Raw genomic sequence first — 16,560 nt, forward strand, 5'->3', positions numbered from 1 at the left:
ACTCCTGTGGGAGAACTTTTGTGATATAATTATTTTCCAGTTTGTGGATTGCCCACCCAGGGGTATGGAATTTGATTTTATCGTGGTTGTCCCTCTCCTACACCCTTGTTGTGCCTCCTTCTTTGTCTTTGGATATAGGATATCTTTTTTGGTATGTTCCAGTGGTTTTTCTTCCTTTTTCCCCCCAGTGGTTGTTTAGCAGTTGTGAATTTGGTGGTTTTTTGAGAAGAGGTGAGTTCACATCCCTCTACTCCACCATCTTGTTCCACCCTCAAAACATTTCATTGGTGAAGGGCTCCATTTCCCCCCTGCAATAGCTCTTTATAGTGGGTGGAAGATAGCCTTTTGTAGCTGTTAATTTACAGGTCTCCAAGTTTTGTAGGAATAACTAAATAAACCATTTTTTTTTTCTTTCATCAAAAGCCCTGACTGAGAATTTATAAGGAAAAGTTCAGTGTCAAATATTTCACTACTTTCTCCTAAAATAATATTTATGGACTTTTCATGGACTAGTTAAATGAAATGTGAACTCTAAAACAACATAAGTGTTATGTTATACGACATAAATGTATAAAAATATTTTAGTTTCATTTTGCTTGTCTAAGTAAACCTTTAAAAATTAAAACTAGTAACTTAGTAGCAATTTGGCAGAGATTTAGAAATTTTGAGTTACTAATTTAAGGCCTGAATTAAAAATCATTTTAGCAAATGTTTTTGGAGTTTATCAGACATCTATAAGCATGTTTAGTGGTTTATAAAGTAATAATCTTTTTTCTCCCCCCCCTTAAATGTTTAGTTAATTCCATGTACCATGAAACTTCCAGAAAGACAGCCTGAGTTTTTCTTTTATTATTCTTTACTGGGAAATGATGTTACAAATGAACCCTTCAATGATTTGATCAACCCAAACTTTGAGCCAGAGAGAGCATCTGTTCGTATCCGGAGCAGTGTAGAAATTCTTCGTGTTTACCTGACTCTTCATTCTAAACTACAGGTAAGTACAGCAGAAAATTGTTTCCAATTAGAGCTTATTTTTTTGTAAGCATTAAAGAGGTGCCTGAACTCTCTTGTTTCTGAAGTACATACCATCTTTCTACCACATCTTATTTTTTTAGGAATTATCCTGACTTGTAAGTCATAAGATGATAGTTATTTCAGAATGTTAGGAGATGTAACATTTTAGTTATTTTGAAAAGAGGTAGGTCTGTTATGAATCACTATCATATTCAGTAACAAATTGTACCTGGAACTCAAACCTGTGAGCATCAGGGAGGTTTCATTACTGTTACTGAAGATTAGCTGTTACCATACAGATCACACTCTAGAGTTCAGAATTTATAGACCTTTTTGCTATTAAAGCAAAGAGATAATAAAACAACTTTTTAAAACCTGTCCTTGAATTAAGTAATTTTGTAAACCAATTTTAAATAGGACTTTATTTTTTAGAAAAGTTTCTCTAATCTGAAATTACTTCTCTGTTCATTATGATTAGCTTTAATCAGACTGAAATGGGTGGTGAAGTGTAGGGTAGGGTAGTCCTTTTTTTATACTAAAGTGATTCAGTAGACTTTGCTTGTACTTTGGGTGGATAGTACAAAAAGCATAAAGAAATTTTAGTGGAACTAAATTTTAGAGGTGGTTGCTAAATCCAAGGTATTTAGAATGTTGACGATTATATAAAACGACGAAGGAAAAAAGTAGTTTGATCTTATATCTAACATATTCCTCACCAAACTGTTGACTTACATATCAATTTGATTCTTATGGACTTGTAAGTCATAAAAATCCTTTCTTTCCAGCCTGTTAAAAATATCACATTTAATAACATTAAGACTGACGTTAGAATTAAAAATATTTTTATGTAGTGATTGCATATTGTTCATGTGAATAGTAGGTTTGCTGAGGCTTCAGTGTAATAAGGGAAAAGAATAGTTATGTAACTCATACCTGGAACAGCCGTTTTTTATTTTTTGTTTTTTTCTTTTTTGGTAGTTTCCAAAGGTGGTAATATCCAAGTTTTGATTAGCAGTGATTCACAGTACATTCCATCTCAGTGGTATTCTCTTTTATCTTTTACTGTTAAGCACTGTTTTTTATAGAGAGTTTGAAAAGCAAGAAAAAAGAAAGATTCATAGTGTTTTATGGGTGAATAAAACAATTATTTGAAGTTCTTTAGTTCAAATAGGGCTGGATCTACTCACTTAGTTTTTAAGAACTGTGCTTAAATTAATGTTACAATGAAAAGAGAAAAGAATGGTGAATGTATTTCTCTGTTTAAATTCATGTATTCATGATACAGTTTGCATATGTACAATAAGATAGTAAAGTAAAATATTAAAGTAACCATAGCTCACCAAGGAGACAGAAAAGAGAACAAGAAGTAACATGTAATGTCTATGGATGATGATTCATGTTGAGGTTTGACTGAAAACAACGAAATTCTGTAAAGCAATTATCCTTCAATTAAAAAATAAATTTTTTAAAAAGTAACACATAGGAGTAAACAATACTGAAAGGAAAAGTGAAAAGAATTAATAACTTTATTATTGAGTTCTGGGTAAGTTTGTGCTTTATCAACAGTTTTAGCAATCAGGTGTGAGAATCTTAGTCACTAGCAGTCAGTAAGATAAACCTGCATTCTGCTTTCCTTCTCTGAATCATTTTATAACTTTGTTAAGTTTGTGTGTTTAGGATAAAGGAGAAAGTGTAAATTCTGGTTTTGACTTCCCCTTTCATATTAGATCCATCTCTGCTGTGGAGATCAGTCACTTGGAAGTACAGAAATACCCTTAACCGGACTACTGAAAAAGGGTAGTACAGAAATCAACCATCGCCCAGTCACAGTTGAGGGTGCTTTTACCCTTGATCCTCCAAACCGAGCCAAACAAAAGCTTGCGCCTATTCCTGCGGAGCTGGCCCCGACGGTGGGAGTGTCTGTGGCTCTGCAGAGAGAAGGCGTGGATGCCCAGGCAAGTAGCAACCCGCCTTCCCCTCCTCCAGCTTCTCCGATACGTCGGTCACGATTAGTTACAAAAGTCGAATTTCAGATGCATCATCTCACATAAGAGAGTATTTATCACTCTTAATTCGTGGTCTTCATTATACGATAACCCCTTCTCTAAAAAGACCCTTCTGAACAGTGCTGTGGCTTCTGCCATGGTTCATAAGTGACTCTGCCCAGAGTCTTTGAGTCCAGTTTTCTCACGTAGTGGAAACCATCTCCCACACTCCAACTCACCGGCAGTGACCACGGGACTCTGGTGGAAGAGACTGTTTTTAGACCTGGTTTCTGGGGATCTGCATTAATAGATCTTTTTTAGTTGACTCAGCCTTAGCTAAGGTTCTCAGTTCCTTAGTGCTTCACAGTCCTCATACTGTCTCCAGGCAATAGAAACATTTATTTGAATGTAGATGAGATGTTTTTTGATTATGTATAGCCCTCAAGTCAACTTTAGCATCCTGTTCTTTTAAAGAACTGATTTTTATGTAGACTCTGAACTAAAGTAAGAATTTAAAAGGACACATACGCATGTATTTTTGGAGGATAGTGAACCAAAGGAAGAAAATCATACTAGACTTCTGGGTTTTTGGTTTTTGTTTGTTTTCTAGTAATGTGGACCTCCTTTGTATTGCTTTGGTAGGAATAACCATTCTTGGGGACACCTATGCCTGACTTCCTTTATTGAACATCCCTTCTTAGGATGCGTTTTGATACTGAGCTCTGGATATCATATTTCCTTCCTGTTCATCTCCCTTTTTCTGGTCCTAGATGCTATAAGAAAATATGCAAATTATGAAGAAAAATAGACTAGGAATATCCAAACTGGGAAAGGAAGCTTTTTTAAAAAAAAAACAAAAACAAACAACATCACGTTTTTTGCTTAATTATGAAGGAAAGTTCTTTGCAAATTATACTTTATTTAAAAATTGTTTTTAGTCTTTAATTGAATTAAAGACCCAGAATGAACATGAGCCACACCATTCAAAGAAGAGAGTTTTAACCCCCATAAAGGAGAAGGCACATACTGGGCCGCAGTCACCCAGCGGGTCCCCTGCTCCACCTCACAACCAGTCACCTCCAACCAAAGACGACGCGACAGAAAGTGAAGTGGAAAGCTTATTGTACGATAAGGACACAAAACTCAATCCAAAGGGTAAGATGTTCTTTTCACAGATCTTTTAGGTTTAGATTTTCCGGCCATCTGATAAATGACTGTGAGGGTTTTCATGGGTGCTAAGTAAAAACTGTAAGTTTTTTTTTAAAGAGCCAGTAATGTGTGGTGATGTTTTTTTTTTTTAAAAAAAAAATCAGTTTAAAGTAATTGCAACTTATATAACTTCATAATAGAATTTGTTAACAGAAAATTTTTCATTGACTTTCATACTAGAAATAGTATCTTATTCAAAGGAATTTAAAGAATATAGTTCTTTGAAGTAGATTTTTAGCAATCTCAAATTCATTGGAATTTTAGAGAAAAGAGATACTGCATCTTACAGTAAACTTAAAATAATCACTTTTGATCTTAAAGTTGAGACAGTTTGAGAATACATATTTATCTGTCTTATAGTTTTTCTACCTGTTACATAAGAATCTGTAGTTAAATTTAGTAGTATAAATTGTAAGAGCAGTGGTGGATTAGGAATTAGAAGTTTGGGTGCAAGTTACAGGTGTTTCATAAGTAGCTATAGGACTTGAGCCATTCACTAAACATCTGTGATATATAATAGGATTGGAATAGATATCTCTGTCTTTTCAGTTTTAAAAGTTTTTATTGCACTGTAATTGATTTACGGTGTTGTGTTAGTTTCAGGGGTACAACCCAGTGAATCAGCTGTACATATATCTACCCTTTTTGAGATTCTTTTCCCAAGGCCATTACAGAGTATTAAGTTCCCTGTGCTAGATAGTAGGTCCTTATTAGTCACCTGTTTTATATATAGTAGTGTGTATATGTTAGTCCCATATCCCAATTTATCTCTCCCCCCGCTTTACCCCCTGGTGACCATAAGTGTGTTTTTTACATCTGTGACTGTATTTTCTGTTATGTAAATAAGACCATTTGTACCACTCTTTGTAGATTCCACATATAAGTATTATCATTGATACTTGTCTTTGTCAAGTTTTATTTTGTTAGACTATGTCATATGTGTCTAAAATAACCAAGCTACTTAAAAAAAAAAAAAAGGATATAATTATTTACATAATTACTGTAAAATACTGATGTATATGTTCAGTAAGTCTCAAACACAATACTTTGCAATACTAAGTTATATTCACCTGCTTCTTAGAAATAAGTTAGTGCCAGGCTGCTGTCAGACATTGCTGCCTCAGTACTATATGCTTTTCAAGTTCTGCAGTACATCTTGAGAATGAGAGTAAGGGTGTTTTTTTTTTCCCCCCACAGTTCTATAATGGGAATTAAACATCTTGAGAATGAGAATAAGGTCTTTTTTCCCCACAGTTCTATGATGGGAATTAAAGCCTACATAATTTTGGACAAATCACTTGGAAGTTTATGCTTCAATTCATATGTTTATTTAGTTGAGTTATTTAGTTGAGTCTTTGAGATTATATCTTTAAATTATCTGAGTAACTTAAGAGAAATTGTTTGCAAATGAAAATTTTTTTTTGTTTTAATTTTTATGTTCACCTTAGCTATCAGTTCTGTACCTGCAATACTGGCCCAGCCAGTGACAACATCTGTTGCTTCAGAAGCAGCCTCAGGACAGAAGATTGCTGTTCCTGCAACATCACATCATTTTTGCTTTTCAATAGACTTGAGGAGTATCCATGATTTGGAGGTTGGCTTTCCAATCAACTGTATACTAAGGTATGATTTGATTTTGTTTCAGAGTGTTATTTTCTGAGAAGAAATGCCTTTTCTGTATTCGGGGTATTGCAGACAATGTCACCAAAGAAATTATTCCATTTGTTAAATCAGTGGACCAGAAGGGTTAAAGTGGTTGTGTCCTGTGACTTTGAAGATAGTGGAGGGCGGCATTGATGGAATGAAGGGTAGTTAATCTTGCCTATTCTGACATAGTAATCATAGGTATTTCACAATACTTGTTAATGTTCTGTTTCTAAATACACTGACTCTTGAACTTAAAATGTCTTGTTTCTGGAAAAGTTGCCACAGTTCAAAATACTTGGATGTATGGTATCTGATTTTTCTATAAAATTGCATTATAACGGAAGGTTATATTCCTGATATCTACCTTTTGTATGTGTGAATCTAAAAACCATACCTAATGAACTGGAAGTGGAATGTGTCCACACTGTTTAGAGAATTGAAATTTAGTCTGTTAAATGACTTTATGCAGTGGCTTGTTTTTAATATTACATTTTCATAAACTTTTCAGCTGATAAATATATTAAATGTAATATGATTGTGTGTTTTAGTTTGGAGTCTTTAGGTTCTTATAAATTACTTTGGAGCAAGCAATAGCATTTGTAATAACATTTTTGGTCTTTATGTGACTAACACCCAAAAAATTAGAAAATTTTTCTGTCATCTTGGATTACCATTCCCAAGAACTTCATCAACTTTTTGTTGCTTCCTGCTGTTGTTTGAGGCACATCTGCCTTTCAGATGCCCAAGTGAACTCCTTGTGTGTGTGTATGCTCATTTCTGTCTGACTCTTTGTGATCCTGTGGACTGTATCCTGCCAGGCTCCTCTGTCCATGGGATTCTGGTTGTCATTTCCTTCTTCAGGAGATCTTTCCTATCCAGAGATCAAGCCCGGGTCTCCATCATTGGCAGGTGGATTCTTTACCACTGAGTCACCCAGAAAGCCTTAAGTCCACTCCTATTGTATCTAATTTTACAGTTCTTTTGATTGTTTATCAAATTGTTTCCAAAGTCCTCTGAGCTTTGGTGTGAATAAAGGACAGAATCAAAGGGACCCAACACTGAATGTGACAGTGACGTCATAGAATGGAAATCTATCCTCACAGCTTAAGTTCTGCCTTTTACTTCATGTTAAAGGCTGAGAATCATGGCTGAAAGACTGTTTTTATTTAAAACTTGAAAGCCCAGAAAGGGTTTCCTCTTATAGACATAGCTTTTCTCACAGGGTTTATATAATATAGAACTATTGCTTTTTCTGTTTTGCTCCTAGTGGAGAAACTGGTTTTAGAGATGATGTTGGCCAGAAGCACAGGGATGATCTAAAATTGGATGAAGGATTTCCCTGGTGGTCCAGTGGTTAAGACTACACACTTCCACTGCAGGGGCATGGTTCAATCCCTGGTTAGGGTGCTGAGATCCCACATGCTTGTGGTACAGCCAGAAAATAAAATAAATAGAATAGATGTTTTGAGGGAAAGTCTTGAACAAGCCCACTTAGAAAGCACATATTAGTTTTTGTGTTTCCTGATTGCCACAGGCCCATTTGTTTAATCATCAAGTGATTACAGTAAGCCAGCAGTTTGCCCAGTATCAGGGCAGGGGGCATATAGACAAAGAGCTCAACCTAGTGAAGAAGACAGATTCAGAAATATGTTAATAAATGAGGAAGGCCAGTATTATAGTACACTTGACAAAGAAAAGTGGAAAGAATATTCTGCCCCAAGGAAACAGTTAGAATCCACTTAATACTCTGTAGAAATTATTTGCTCATAGGGACTACTGCTTCTCTTTGATTAATTTTAAGGCTTTTAAAAAGTTGGGCATTTTATGTTTGATAGATTTTATGTTATCATGCTCTGCATTGGTATGAAATTGTTGTGTCCTATTACCTAATGGAATTTGTGAGATAACACTTATTAGAAAAAAAGTTTAATGCGTTTCCTTTTTTTAAAATCACTACATCTGTTAAATTTCTAGGGGATGAACTCTGTGAGATGACCAAAATTCAGTTTATGTAATTGTTTAGGAGTTGAATGTATGCACAGGATTCTTCTTGTATTAATAGAAAAAGTAGTTTTCACTAGTAGAGCTTAAATCCTAGTTTTTTCAATAAACAACAAAGTATCAGATGAAATTTAAGTGAGCATTACAGTATCTTTATATTTGACTTTAAATACAAAATAAGTTCAGCAATAGGCCAGGCATTCTTCTGTTTAATCTGGTGTGACTTATGTTGAAAGAAATAATGTTATGTCAATCTTTGATTCTTTTGTAGTATATTCTCAGTTCAAAGACAAAACACTATGACTGCATCCCTTAGGAGTTGACTAAGGGTTTTTTTAGCTCATAAAAAAATCAGGACATTATTATATAAAGGAAAATAAGTTTATAAATTGAACTTAGCAAGCATTTCTTGGCAGTATACTGTATCATAAAAGCTGTTCCTTGGAGTGCAAAGATGGAAATGATAAGAACTGTGCCCTCAGGAATTCTTTTTTCTCCACATTTTAGTTTTATTAGTTCTTCATAAGAATATTTTTGAAGTATAACATTGGGTGAATTTAATGTGTACAGCAGGTTAATTTGCTACATTTATACACCTCAAGGGTACCAGCACTGTCTTCGTTTAAGGGAGTCATTTTCACTTCTAAATCTTTGTCTTATTGGGAATTTATCAAAGTGACTCTCTTCCTTAATTAGTATATTGCCTTCAAATTACAGTATTCTCCTTCTTCCCCAGAGCATCATTTGAAGATGACTTGTAAAGCAACTTTGGAAGTCAGTGCTGGGCAAATAATGCATTTTTTTTCTGTAATCTCTGTGATTTTTTTCTGTTAATACTGAAAATATTTATATAATTTTAAAGTTGGTGATAGTAAAAAACCATAAGGTATTTGTACCATTTATCTATTAAAATTTATTTGCTCATAATATTCATATTGTACTCTTTTTCACAGATTATAAATCTCATCTGTACACTGCTTTAAGGTTTTTGTTTTCCTTAAATTCTAGGTACTCATATCCTTTCTTCGGAAGTGCAGCTCCTATTATGACTAATCCTCCTGTAGAAGTTCGGAAAAACATGGAGGTTTTTCTTCCCCAGTCTTACTGTGCATTCGATTTTGCAACTTTGCCTCATCAACTCCAGGATACCTTCCTAAGGTAATGTGTACATGATAGTATTTTTTTCAAATCAGCTGTCGAAAATTTGTATCTTATTGACAAGAGGAATTCCTTTACATGTCTAAATCCACAGCAGCTTATGCATTTGAGAATCTAGAAACAAACTTAACATCTGTGACACTTGTGCTTCCACTATAAGGTTTTATCAGTATGTGTTCATGAAGGCTTTTTTCATATTTTCATATCTTGTTTGCCTGAGTTGGGATATTAGAACTTTATTAAAACAATATAGGAGTAATGAAGGCTCTTTGAAAAGTAATCTTGCTTTTTCCTATACAATATGCGAAGATAAATACAGGCTGTTTAATTCTTGATGACTCATTTAATGACTATAATGCATTATTTGCTTTTTCTGTTTTTTTTAAATCTGTATAAAATAGAGATGTTGTTCCAGCTATCTGAAATGGATTTGTGAATCAAAATGAGATCTTTGAAATATCTTTTTGCTTTCTTAGAGTATCACAATTCAAAAAGAATTTTAAAAGAGAAAAAAATAAACATTATGTAACCATTTGTGGGAATAGTGTTTGAAGGGTTTTCTTTATTGCATAGGAAGAGGTGTTAAAAAAAGGTAATAATATTTTCTATCTGTTATTTGTAGAATTGAGCCTTTACATTCCAGGTAACAAAAACATGCTTGACTGCATTAAAGGAATTCAAAATTTTTAGTCCAGAAAAGCCTTAGTTCACAGTTGATAAGTATGAACACGTGTTTCTCTTTTCCTTAGGATTCCATTGCTGGTTGAATTATGGCACAAGGATAAAATGAGTAAAGATTTACTCCTGGGAATCGCCAGAATCCAACTTTCTAACGTCTTGTCTTCAGAAAAAACTCGCTTTTTAGGTTCTAATGGTGAACAGTGTTGGCGACAAACTTACAGTGAAAGTGTGCCTGTTGTTGCAACACAAGGGTAATGCATTTCTTATACTTAGCCTTTGCTTTTTATTCTGTTTAGCTGGCTATAGCCTTACCCTTTAATGTCATTTTTTCCATATCTTTTTTCTTTGACCCATGGGGGCTATATCTCAGTTTGCTCGTTAGCTTTCTGATACCTAGTATACCCTCACAGAGTGAATCTGTGGTACCATAATACTTAAGAGTGTTGAGTGAGTATTTCTCTCCCCTCTCTTTAGACTCATAATTTTAAGTTCAGGATCAGGCTTTTTTTTTAATTTAGTAATTCAAGTCAAATTTATAATGTATTTTTACATTATTTTGAATTTTTCTACTTGAAAAATATGTAAACTTTTGCCTTAAATATAGTTGGCGAATGTTACAGATGTTTGACTCTAAAAAATGAGTTTTTGCCCTGAAATTCACTGCCACAGTGAAAAACTGGAGTTCGTATATTTTAAATGAAATCATTCAACAATTATCTCTTTATATATCACCTTTATGTTTAAAGTGCACTTTATGTTTAAAGTGCAATAAGAATGTGGAAGAAAAGCAGGCCCAGTGAAAAGCTGAGATGTCTTAAGTATTATTGGAATTTCTTCCCTCACTCTTTCTTCTCCATGCCACTTCCAGAGACTGAAGGGTTTAGTAAACTTTCTTATTTACTTGGAGATCTGGGAACAATTTTTTTAGAAAATAGGTTATTCTGGATAATTGAAAATTCTTTTAAAACTTAGCATTCTTTTCTGTTAGGTCAAGTAGAATATAATGAAAACAATCATTACTTGTTGGAAGTTATTCTAATGATGATTGCTTTGAATATTAACTTACTGACCTGCTGTGTAGACAAGTTTTAAGAGATTTACTTAAGCGAAAACTTCAGAGATGATTCTGCTTCATTTTACTTTACTCATTTCTTCTAAAATCTGAGATGAGAAGAAGCAAATGTAAAAGTTGATTAATTAAGAGTTCTAATTGTGTGAATCCAATCCTTAAAGTTTTGATTTAAACAAAGCCACGTATTTTTGTTGCCAAAATTTTATTTTCCTTTAACATTTTGCTTTTTATTTAATGCCCAATCCAGTTCTGTGATATAGAGAGGTATTCATTACAATAAACATGTCATTATCCTGCTTCCAGGATTTAATCCTGAAGCAATGCTCATATTCAGCAAAAGATTTATGAACGAGAATGTTATAGTCCAAGTAAAGCACAAAAAAAGAGTTCAGAATAATCTATATATAATTGAGTAGGGGAATTGTTATGTGTTTAAAATTTTACCAAGTAAATTCATTAGTATGTTTTACAGGCTTTAAAAGTTACATTTTTGAATTAGTGTTTGTCATTACACTGGAGAAAATGTTCCTGTATAAATGGAAAAATGGACAAAACTGTATGAATTTTAATATGCATGAGTACATGCATATCTACATAATCTAAAAAAGAAGAAAATGAAATTTTACCACTATTTGTGGGCAGTGAGATTTAAAATTTTTCTTTTATACTTTTGAAGTTTTTCAAATAACCTACTACTGTCATAGGTAATTTTGTAGTGAATGTAGGTATGTACTTAATACTGTGTTTGTGACCAAATAAAATGACATATATAGAAGGTCTTGAATTCTATAGAAGCTGCTGCACTTTGAGCACCAAGTGTCAGGAGCAAGGCTTGTTGCCTACTCAATGCTCTAGCCTTGGGGAAGTAAAAGGAAATATAGAAATGTTTCCATGATGTTTTAAATATTTCTGATTTCATTTGTAGGTCAAATAACAGGATAGTAGATCTTTCTTACACAGTGACTTTAGAGGATTATGGACTAGTGAAGATGCGTGAGATTTTTGTGTCTGATTCATCTCAGGTATGTGTCACTGAATGTTATGAAATTATTCTTTTAAGTGGACCTTATGTATGTATGTATGTATGTATGTGTGTGTGTTTGTTTCAATATGCTTTTTTTTTTAAATTCACATTGTAGGGTTTATCTGCTGTACAACAAAAGCCATCTTCTGTTCCTCCAGCACCCTGTCCTTCAGAAATCCAGACAGAGCCTCGTGAAACCTTAGAATACAAAGCAGCACTTGAGCTAGAAATGTGGAAAGAGATGCAAGAAGACATTTTTGAAAATCAGGTTACCTTTTAAATGTTACACTAAACTGGACGAAAATACTTTTTAAGTATCTTTCCTCCTGCAACGTAGACTTTTCTTTCTTTTCCATGGGTACCTTATCTAGTCCCTTTGAATTCAAGAATTGCCTTACTCTTTAAAAGAAAGAAAACTAAGAATTAAAAAATATGCAGGGGACTTCCTTGGTGGTCAGGTGGCTAAGACCTCCCGCTCCCAGTGCAGAGGGCCCAGGTTCAGTCCCTGGTCAGGGAGCTAGATTCCCACATGCCACAGTTTAAGAGTTCACATGCCTCAACTACAAAGATCCCATGTGCTGCAACTAAGACCCAGCAGAGCCAAATAAATAAGTATAAATATTTTAAAAGGTGAACTATCAAAAAATACTCAAAATGTCAAAATACTTTAATGACTTTGTAGAAGCCATCCAGAAGGAGTCTTCTAAACTTTCTCCAAGTCGGAATTTAAGGACTTGAAGGTTTCTTTTAATTGCAGGATCTCACTTAGCATACCCTCCTGGAAGCTGGAATCATCAGTTGTTAAATAAGAGAGGTACAAAACAACTTACTGTTAGCTTTATACTGTCCTGAAATACCCTCAGATTGGTATAACTCACATCAGGCATCCTCTGTTGTGTTTTAAATAGAATGTCTGAAAGAAATATCAGTGGTTAGTATTATGTAACTGAAAACAACTGTTATTTGAAATATTTACTTGTTTGAAATGTTTTTTTAAACTTTATTTTTCTCTCTTTTTTCTTCCTTTGTCAGCTAAAGCAGAAAGAACTGGCTCATATGCAAGCTCTTGCTGAGGAATGGAAGAAAAGAGACCGAGAGAGAGAGTCACTAGTAAACAAAAAGGTAATGACTGTATAAAAATGGAAGGAGGAAAGATAGAGTATCAATGACAGTATCTTTTATAGACACAAAAATCTCTGGAATGAATGACTAAGCACAGTGGTTATATATTGGCCTGGACAAAGTGAATGAATGGGTCAAGGGTAGAAAGAAGAGTTTTCACTATAAAGTGTTTTATACTTCTTAGATTTTGAACCCTGCAAATATGTTACCAGTTCAAAAAGTGAATGAATATAAAAAACCTACTGTACTGCACAGAGAACTCTATAGTGCCCTGTGGTGACCTAAATGGGAAGGAAATCCAAAAGAGAGGGGAGATATGTGTATGTATAGCTGATTCACTTTGCTGTAGAGCACAAATATTGTGAAACAACCATATATCAATAAAAATTAATAAAGCAAACATATACAAAACCAAAAAAAGTGAACACTCTAGAGAAACAGCCTATCTCTGTATTTAAAAAGAAAATTAAACATATAAGTGTATATATAAATATTACATTATCATCTATTAGTTAATGAAAAGTATGCCAAACTTTTAAGCTGTTTTAAAAGACTGAATCATGAAATAAATCACATCTTTAAAAATGATAACATAAGACCATCTGATCTTATTCCAGAAAGCCAAAATTTAATATTTATCTATTCATAGTCAAGTTACTGAGTAAAACAAACCTTGAAAATTAGATCTGTCTCAGATATTCCAAATTTAAGTCTCTAAAAATACTCTTATATTAGTGATTCATGAGATGTCTATAAATGGGAGAAGACAAACTATGGCAGGGGAGTTTGCTACACTAGACCAAGACACAGCCCAGTGTGTGGACTAGAAAATTCTTTAAAGTTGTTTCAGGTCTCTTCTCTGACTTTCAGTCATTTACATTTAATGTAGTTATTGATATGCTTGGGTTTAATTCTACTGTCTTGCTCTCAGTTTTCAATTTGTCACACACATTTCTTGTTCCTTTTTTGCTCTTCTCCTGTTTTCTTTTGCAATTCGTTGGATTTTTTTTTTTTTAATGATTCCATTTTATTTTTTACAGTTGCTTTATTAGTAACATCTTTTGTTGTATTTTTTTAGTGATGGCTCTAGGGCTTATAGTATGTATCTTTGTTGTTGTTTAGTTGCTCCGTCATGTCCGATTCTTTTGTGACCCCATGGGGTGTAGCCTGCCAGGCTCCTCTGTCCATGGGAGTTCCCAGGCAAGAATACTGGAGGGGGTTGCTGTTTCCTTCTCTAGGGGATCTTCCCAGCCCAGGGATCAAACCCACATCTCCTGTCTTGGCAGGCGTATTCTTTGAGCCACCGGGAAAGCCCATGCATCTTTATTTATCACAGTTTATCTTCAGATGATATAGCACATTTAGTTTTTAACACAATTTAATCTTTGAGCCATTTTTCTAATGTGATTGATGGGTTTTTCATTGTTGATGTTTGTAACATATGTAGAAGCAAAATAGTTGATGATAATACAAGGTGTAGAAGTGAGGATATGGACATACACTGTTGTAAAGTTCTCATTCTACTTTGCTAGTTTAAGCAATCATCTCTTTTCTAGATTACTGCGTTTCTAGATTACTGCGTTTTCTAGATTACTAGTTACTTCTTAACTTGGTACCCTGTCCTCTTTTCCTGGCCCCTGTAGTTTTTTAATACTCGTATCAGCCAAGAATAGAGGAAGTCAGATTATGTACTCCTCTGCTTAAAACCCATCCAACTGATCACATTTAGAATAAAACTCGAGAGCTCTTACCAGACCTACAAGGCCTTATGTGACCCATCCCCTCGCTTCCTCTGTGACCTCATCTGCCAGCCTTCAGTTCACAGAGTCTGTTCTAACCACGTTGACCTCTCTGTATTTCGTCAGACATGCTGAGCCACTTCTCACCTCAGGATCTACAGGCTGCTTTTCTTTAGAGACACTTTCTGGTTTCTGCTCGGAGTAGTCTGAGGGAGGCCTTCTCTGAATCACTATATCCAGAATAGTGTCCTCTTCACCTGCGGCCAGGCACTAACCATCCCCTCGTTCTGGTTTGTTTCCTTCATGGCATTTCCCTACTATTACATTAAAGATTCACTTCTCTGATTATAGTTTGTTTTCCCTCCGAGTATATAGGTTCCACATGACTTTCTTTTGCCTGTTGTCTGCAAGGTTTACAGTTAACATTTGTTTAAAAGGATAATGATTTCGGGTTTTACATAGTTTTGAGTTTGAGATTTATGGGGAATGTTGGCATGTTCACCAGGTATTTGGATTTACAGGTCTATAACTGTGGAGTGAGGTTTGACTTTGCAATGCAAACTTGGGATTTCTTTGTATATCTGATGGTATGTAGATAAGGTCACCCCAGGAAGTCACATAGTTTGTAGAGGAGAAGACATTCTGAGGCAGAATTCTGGAAACACAGATATTTGGGTTGTCAGAGGAAGCACATGTGGTTTGAATACTCTCACCTGCCTTCCTATGAGGCATTTTTACATGTGGCACTCATAATTTTTTAAATTTAGTTTTAAATTAGTTTCTGCTCTACAGCACAGTGAATCAGCAATTACATACATCCCCGCCCTTTTGGACTTCTTCCCCATCCCGGTCACCACAGGGCATTATAGAGTTCTCTGTGCCAGACGGTATGTTCTGCCTAGTTATCTATTTTATATTTAGTATCAATAGTATATATGTGTCAATCCCAATCTCCTACCTCTTCCTATCCCCTTTTCCCCCTTGGTATCCATATATTTGTTCTCTAGGTCTGTGTCTCTATTTTTGCTTTGGCAAAGTGGCACATAGAATTTGACACATTTGTATTAGTCATTTGCCTAAGATTTAGGCAAATTAAGGTTTATTAATTTATTAAGATTAAATTAATTAAGATTAAAGTAAACCAAAAGTCAGTGGTAGAGTTAACAGAATAAATAAATGATCTTGGTTGATTAGTATGTTGGGCTAAATAAAATATATTTTAACAAGGACAGATGTCAAATTCTGTCATAGGAGTAAAACATTAACTTGGACTGTGGATATAGTTATTTCAGGTTTATAAATACAAACCTTGGGGATTTTCTTTGACATAACAAATGGTGTGATTAGAATCCTCAGATAGCAAATGCAGTTTTAGATGAACTTCATAGACATGTGTTGACCTGGTCTCTGGCAGTGCACGTTCTTTAGTTTCTGAAAGAGTGAGATACATCTGGGTGCCATATTTGTGAAAGGACTTAGTTTAGAATAGAGACTCCAGATTAAGTCCAGCATACTAGAGGATGTGGAAATAATAACATGTGGACAATAGTTGAAGCTTGTGTTTATCATGGAGAAGAAAAAAGACTAGGAGGATATATGATGGCTATTGCTAGAGTCAAATATGTGAAGGTACTTTTTTTCTTCTTCCCAAGGGAGAGAAACATGATTAAAGGGGGGGCTCTGAGGAGCATCAAACCAGAGCTTTACTGGCAGTAGTAAAGAGAAAACCAGGTTGGAGCCTGGGACCTGGTAAGGAGGACAGAAAATTGGTTCACAAAGTCCTGGTAAATATGATCAGTCTGAACTGAACCATGAGAGAAGGGTCCTGTGGAAACCAAGCATCCATTATGGACTCATATCTTTAAAGACAGAGCAGAGCAGGACTTTAGGCATTGGGGTAGAATTTGG

The 16,560-nt window shown here is 34.6% G+C and overlaps 1 protein-coding gene across 3 annotated transcripts in view; it reads left to right on the forward strand.

Moving 5' to 3' along the window:
* CEP120 (centrosomal protein 120) overlaps positions 1-16,560 on the forward strand; it is an 81,686-nt gene that overhangs the window by 41,408 nt on the left and 23,718 nt on the right. For all 3 annotated transcript variants that reach the window (XM_065918208.1, XM_065918209.1, XM_065918210.1), the window contains 9 exons: positions 797-994; positions 2,742-2,969; positions 3,938-4,154; positions 5,657-5,831; positions 8,865-9,014; positions 9,764-9,946; positions 11,693-11,789; positions 11,907-12,059; positions 12,824-12,913. In XM_065918208.1, coding sequence (XP_065774280.1) covers positions 797-994; positions 2,742-2,969; positions 3,938-4,154; positions 5,657-5,831; positions 8,865-9,014; positions 9,764-9,946; positions 11,693-11,789; positions 11,907-12,059; positions 12,824-12,913 — 1,491 coding nt within the window. The remainder of the gene's footprint in view (positions 1-796; positions 995-2,741; positions 2,970-3,937; positions 4,155-5,656; positions 5,832-8,864; positions 9,015-9,763; positions 9,947-11,692; positions 11,790-11,906; positions 12,060-12,823; positions 12,914-16,560) is intronic.

Source organism: Muntiacus reevesi, chromosome 1 (genome assembly GCF_963930625.1).
Source record: "Muntiacus reevesi chromosome 1, mMunRee1.1, whole genome shotgun sequence".
Classification (NCBI taxonomy): Eukaryota; Metazoa; Chordata; class Mammalia; order Artiodactyla; family Cervidae; genus Muntiacus; species Muntiacus reevesi.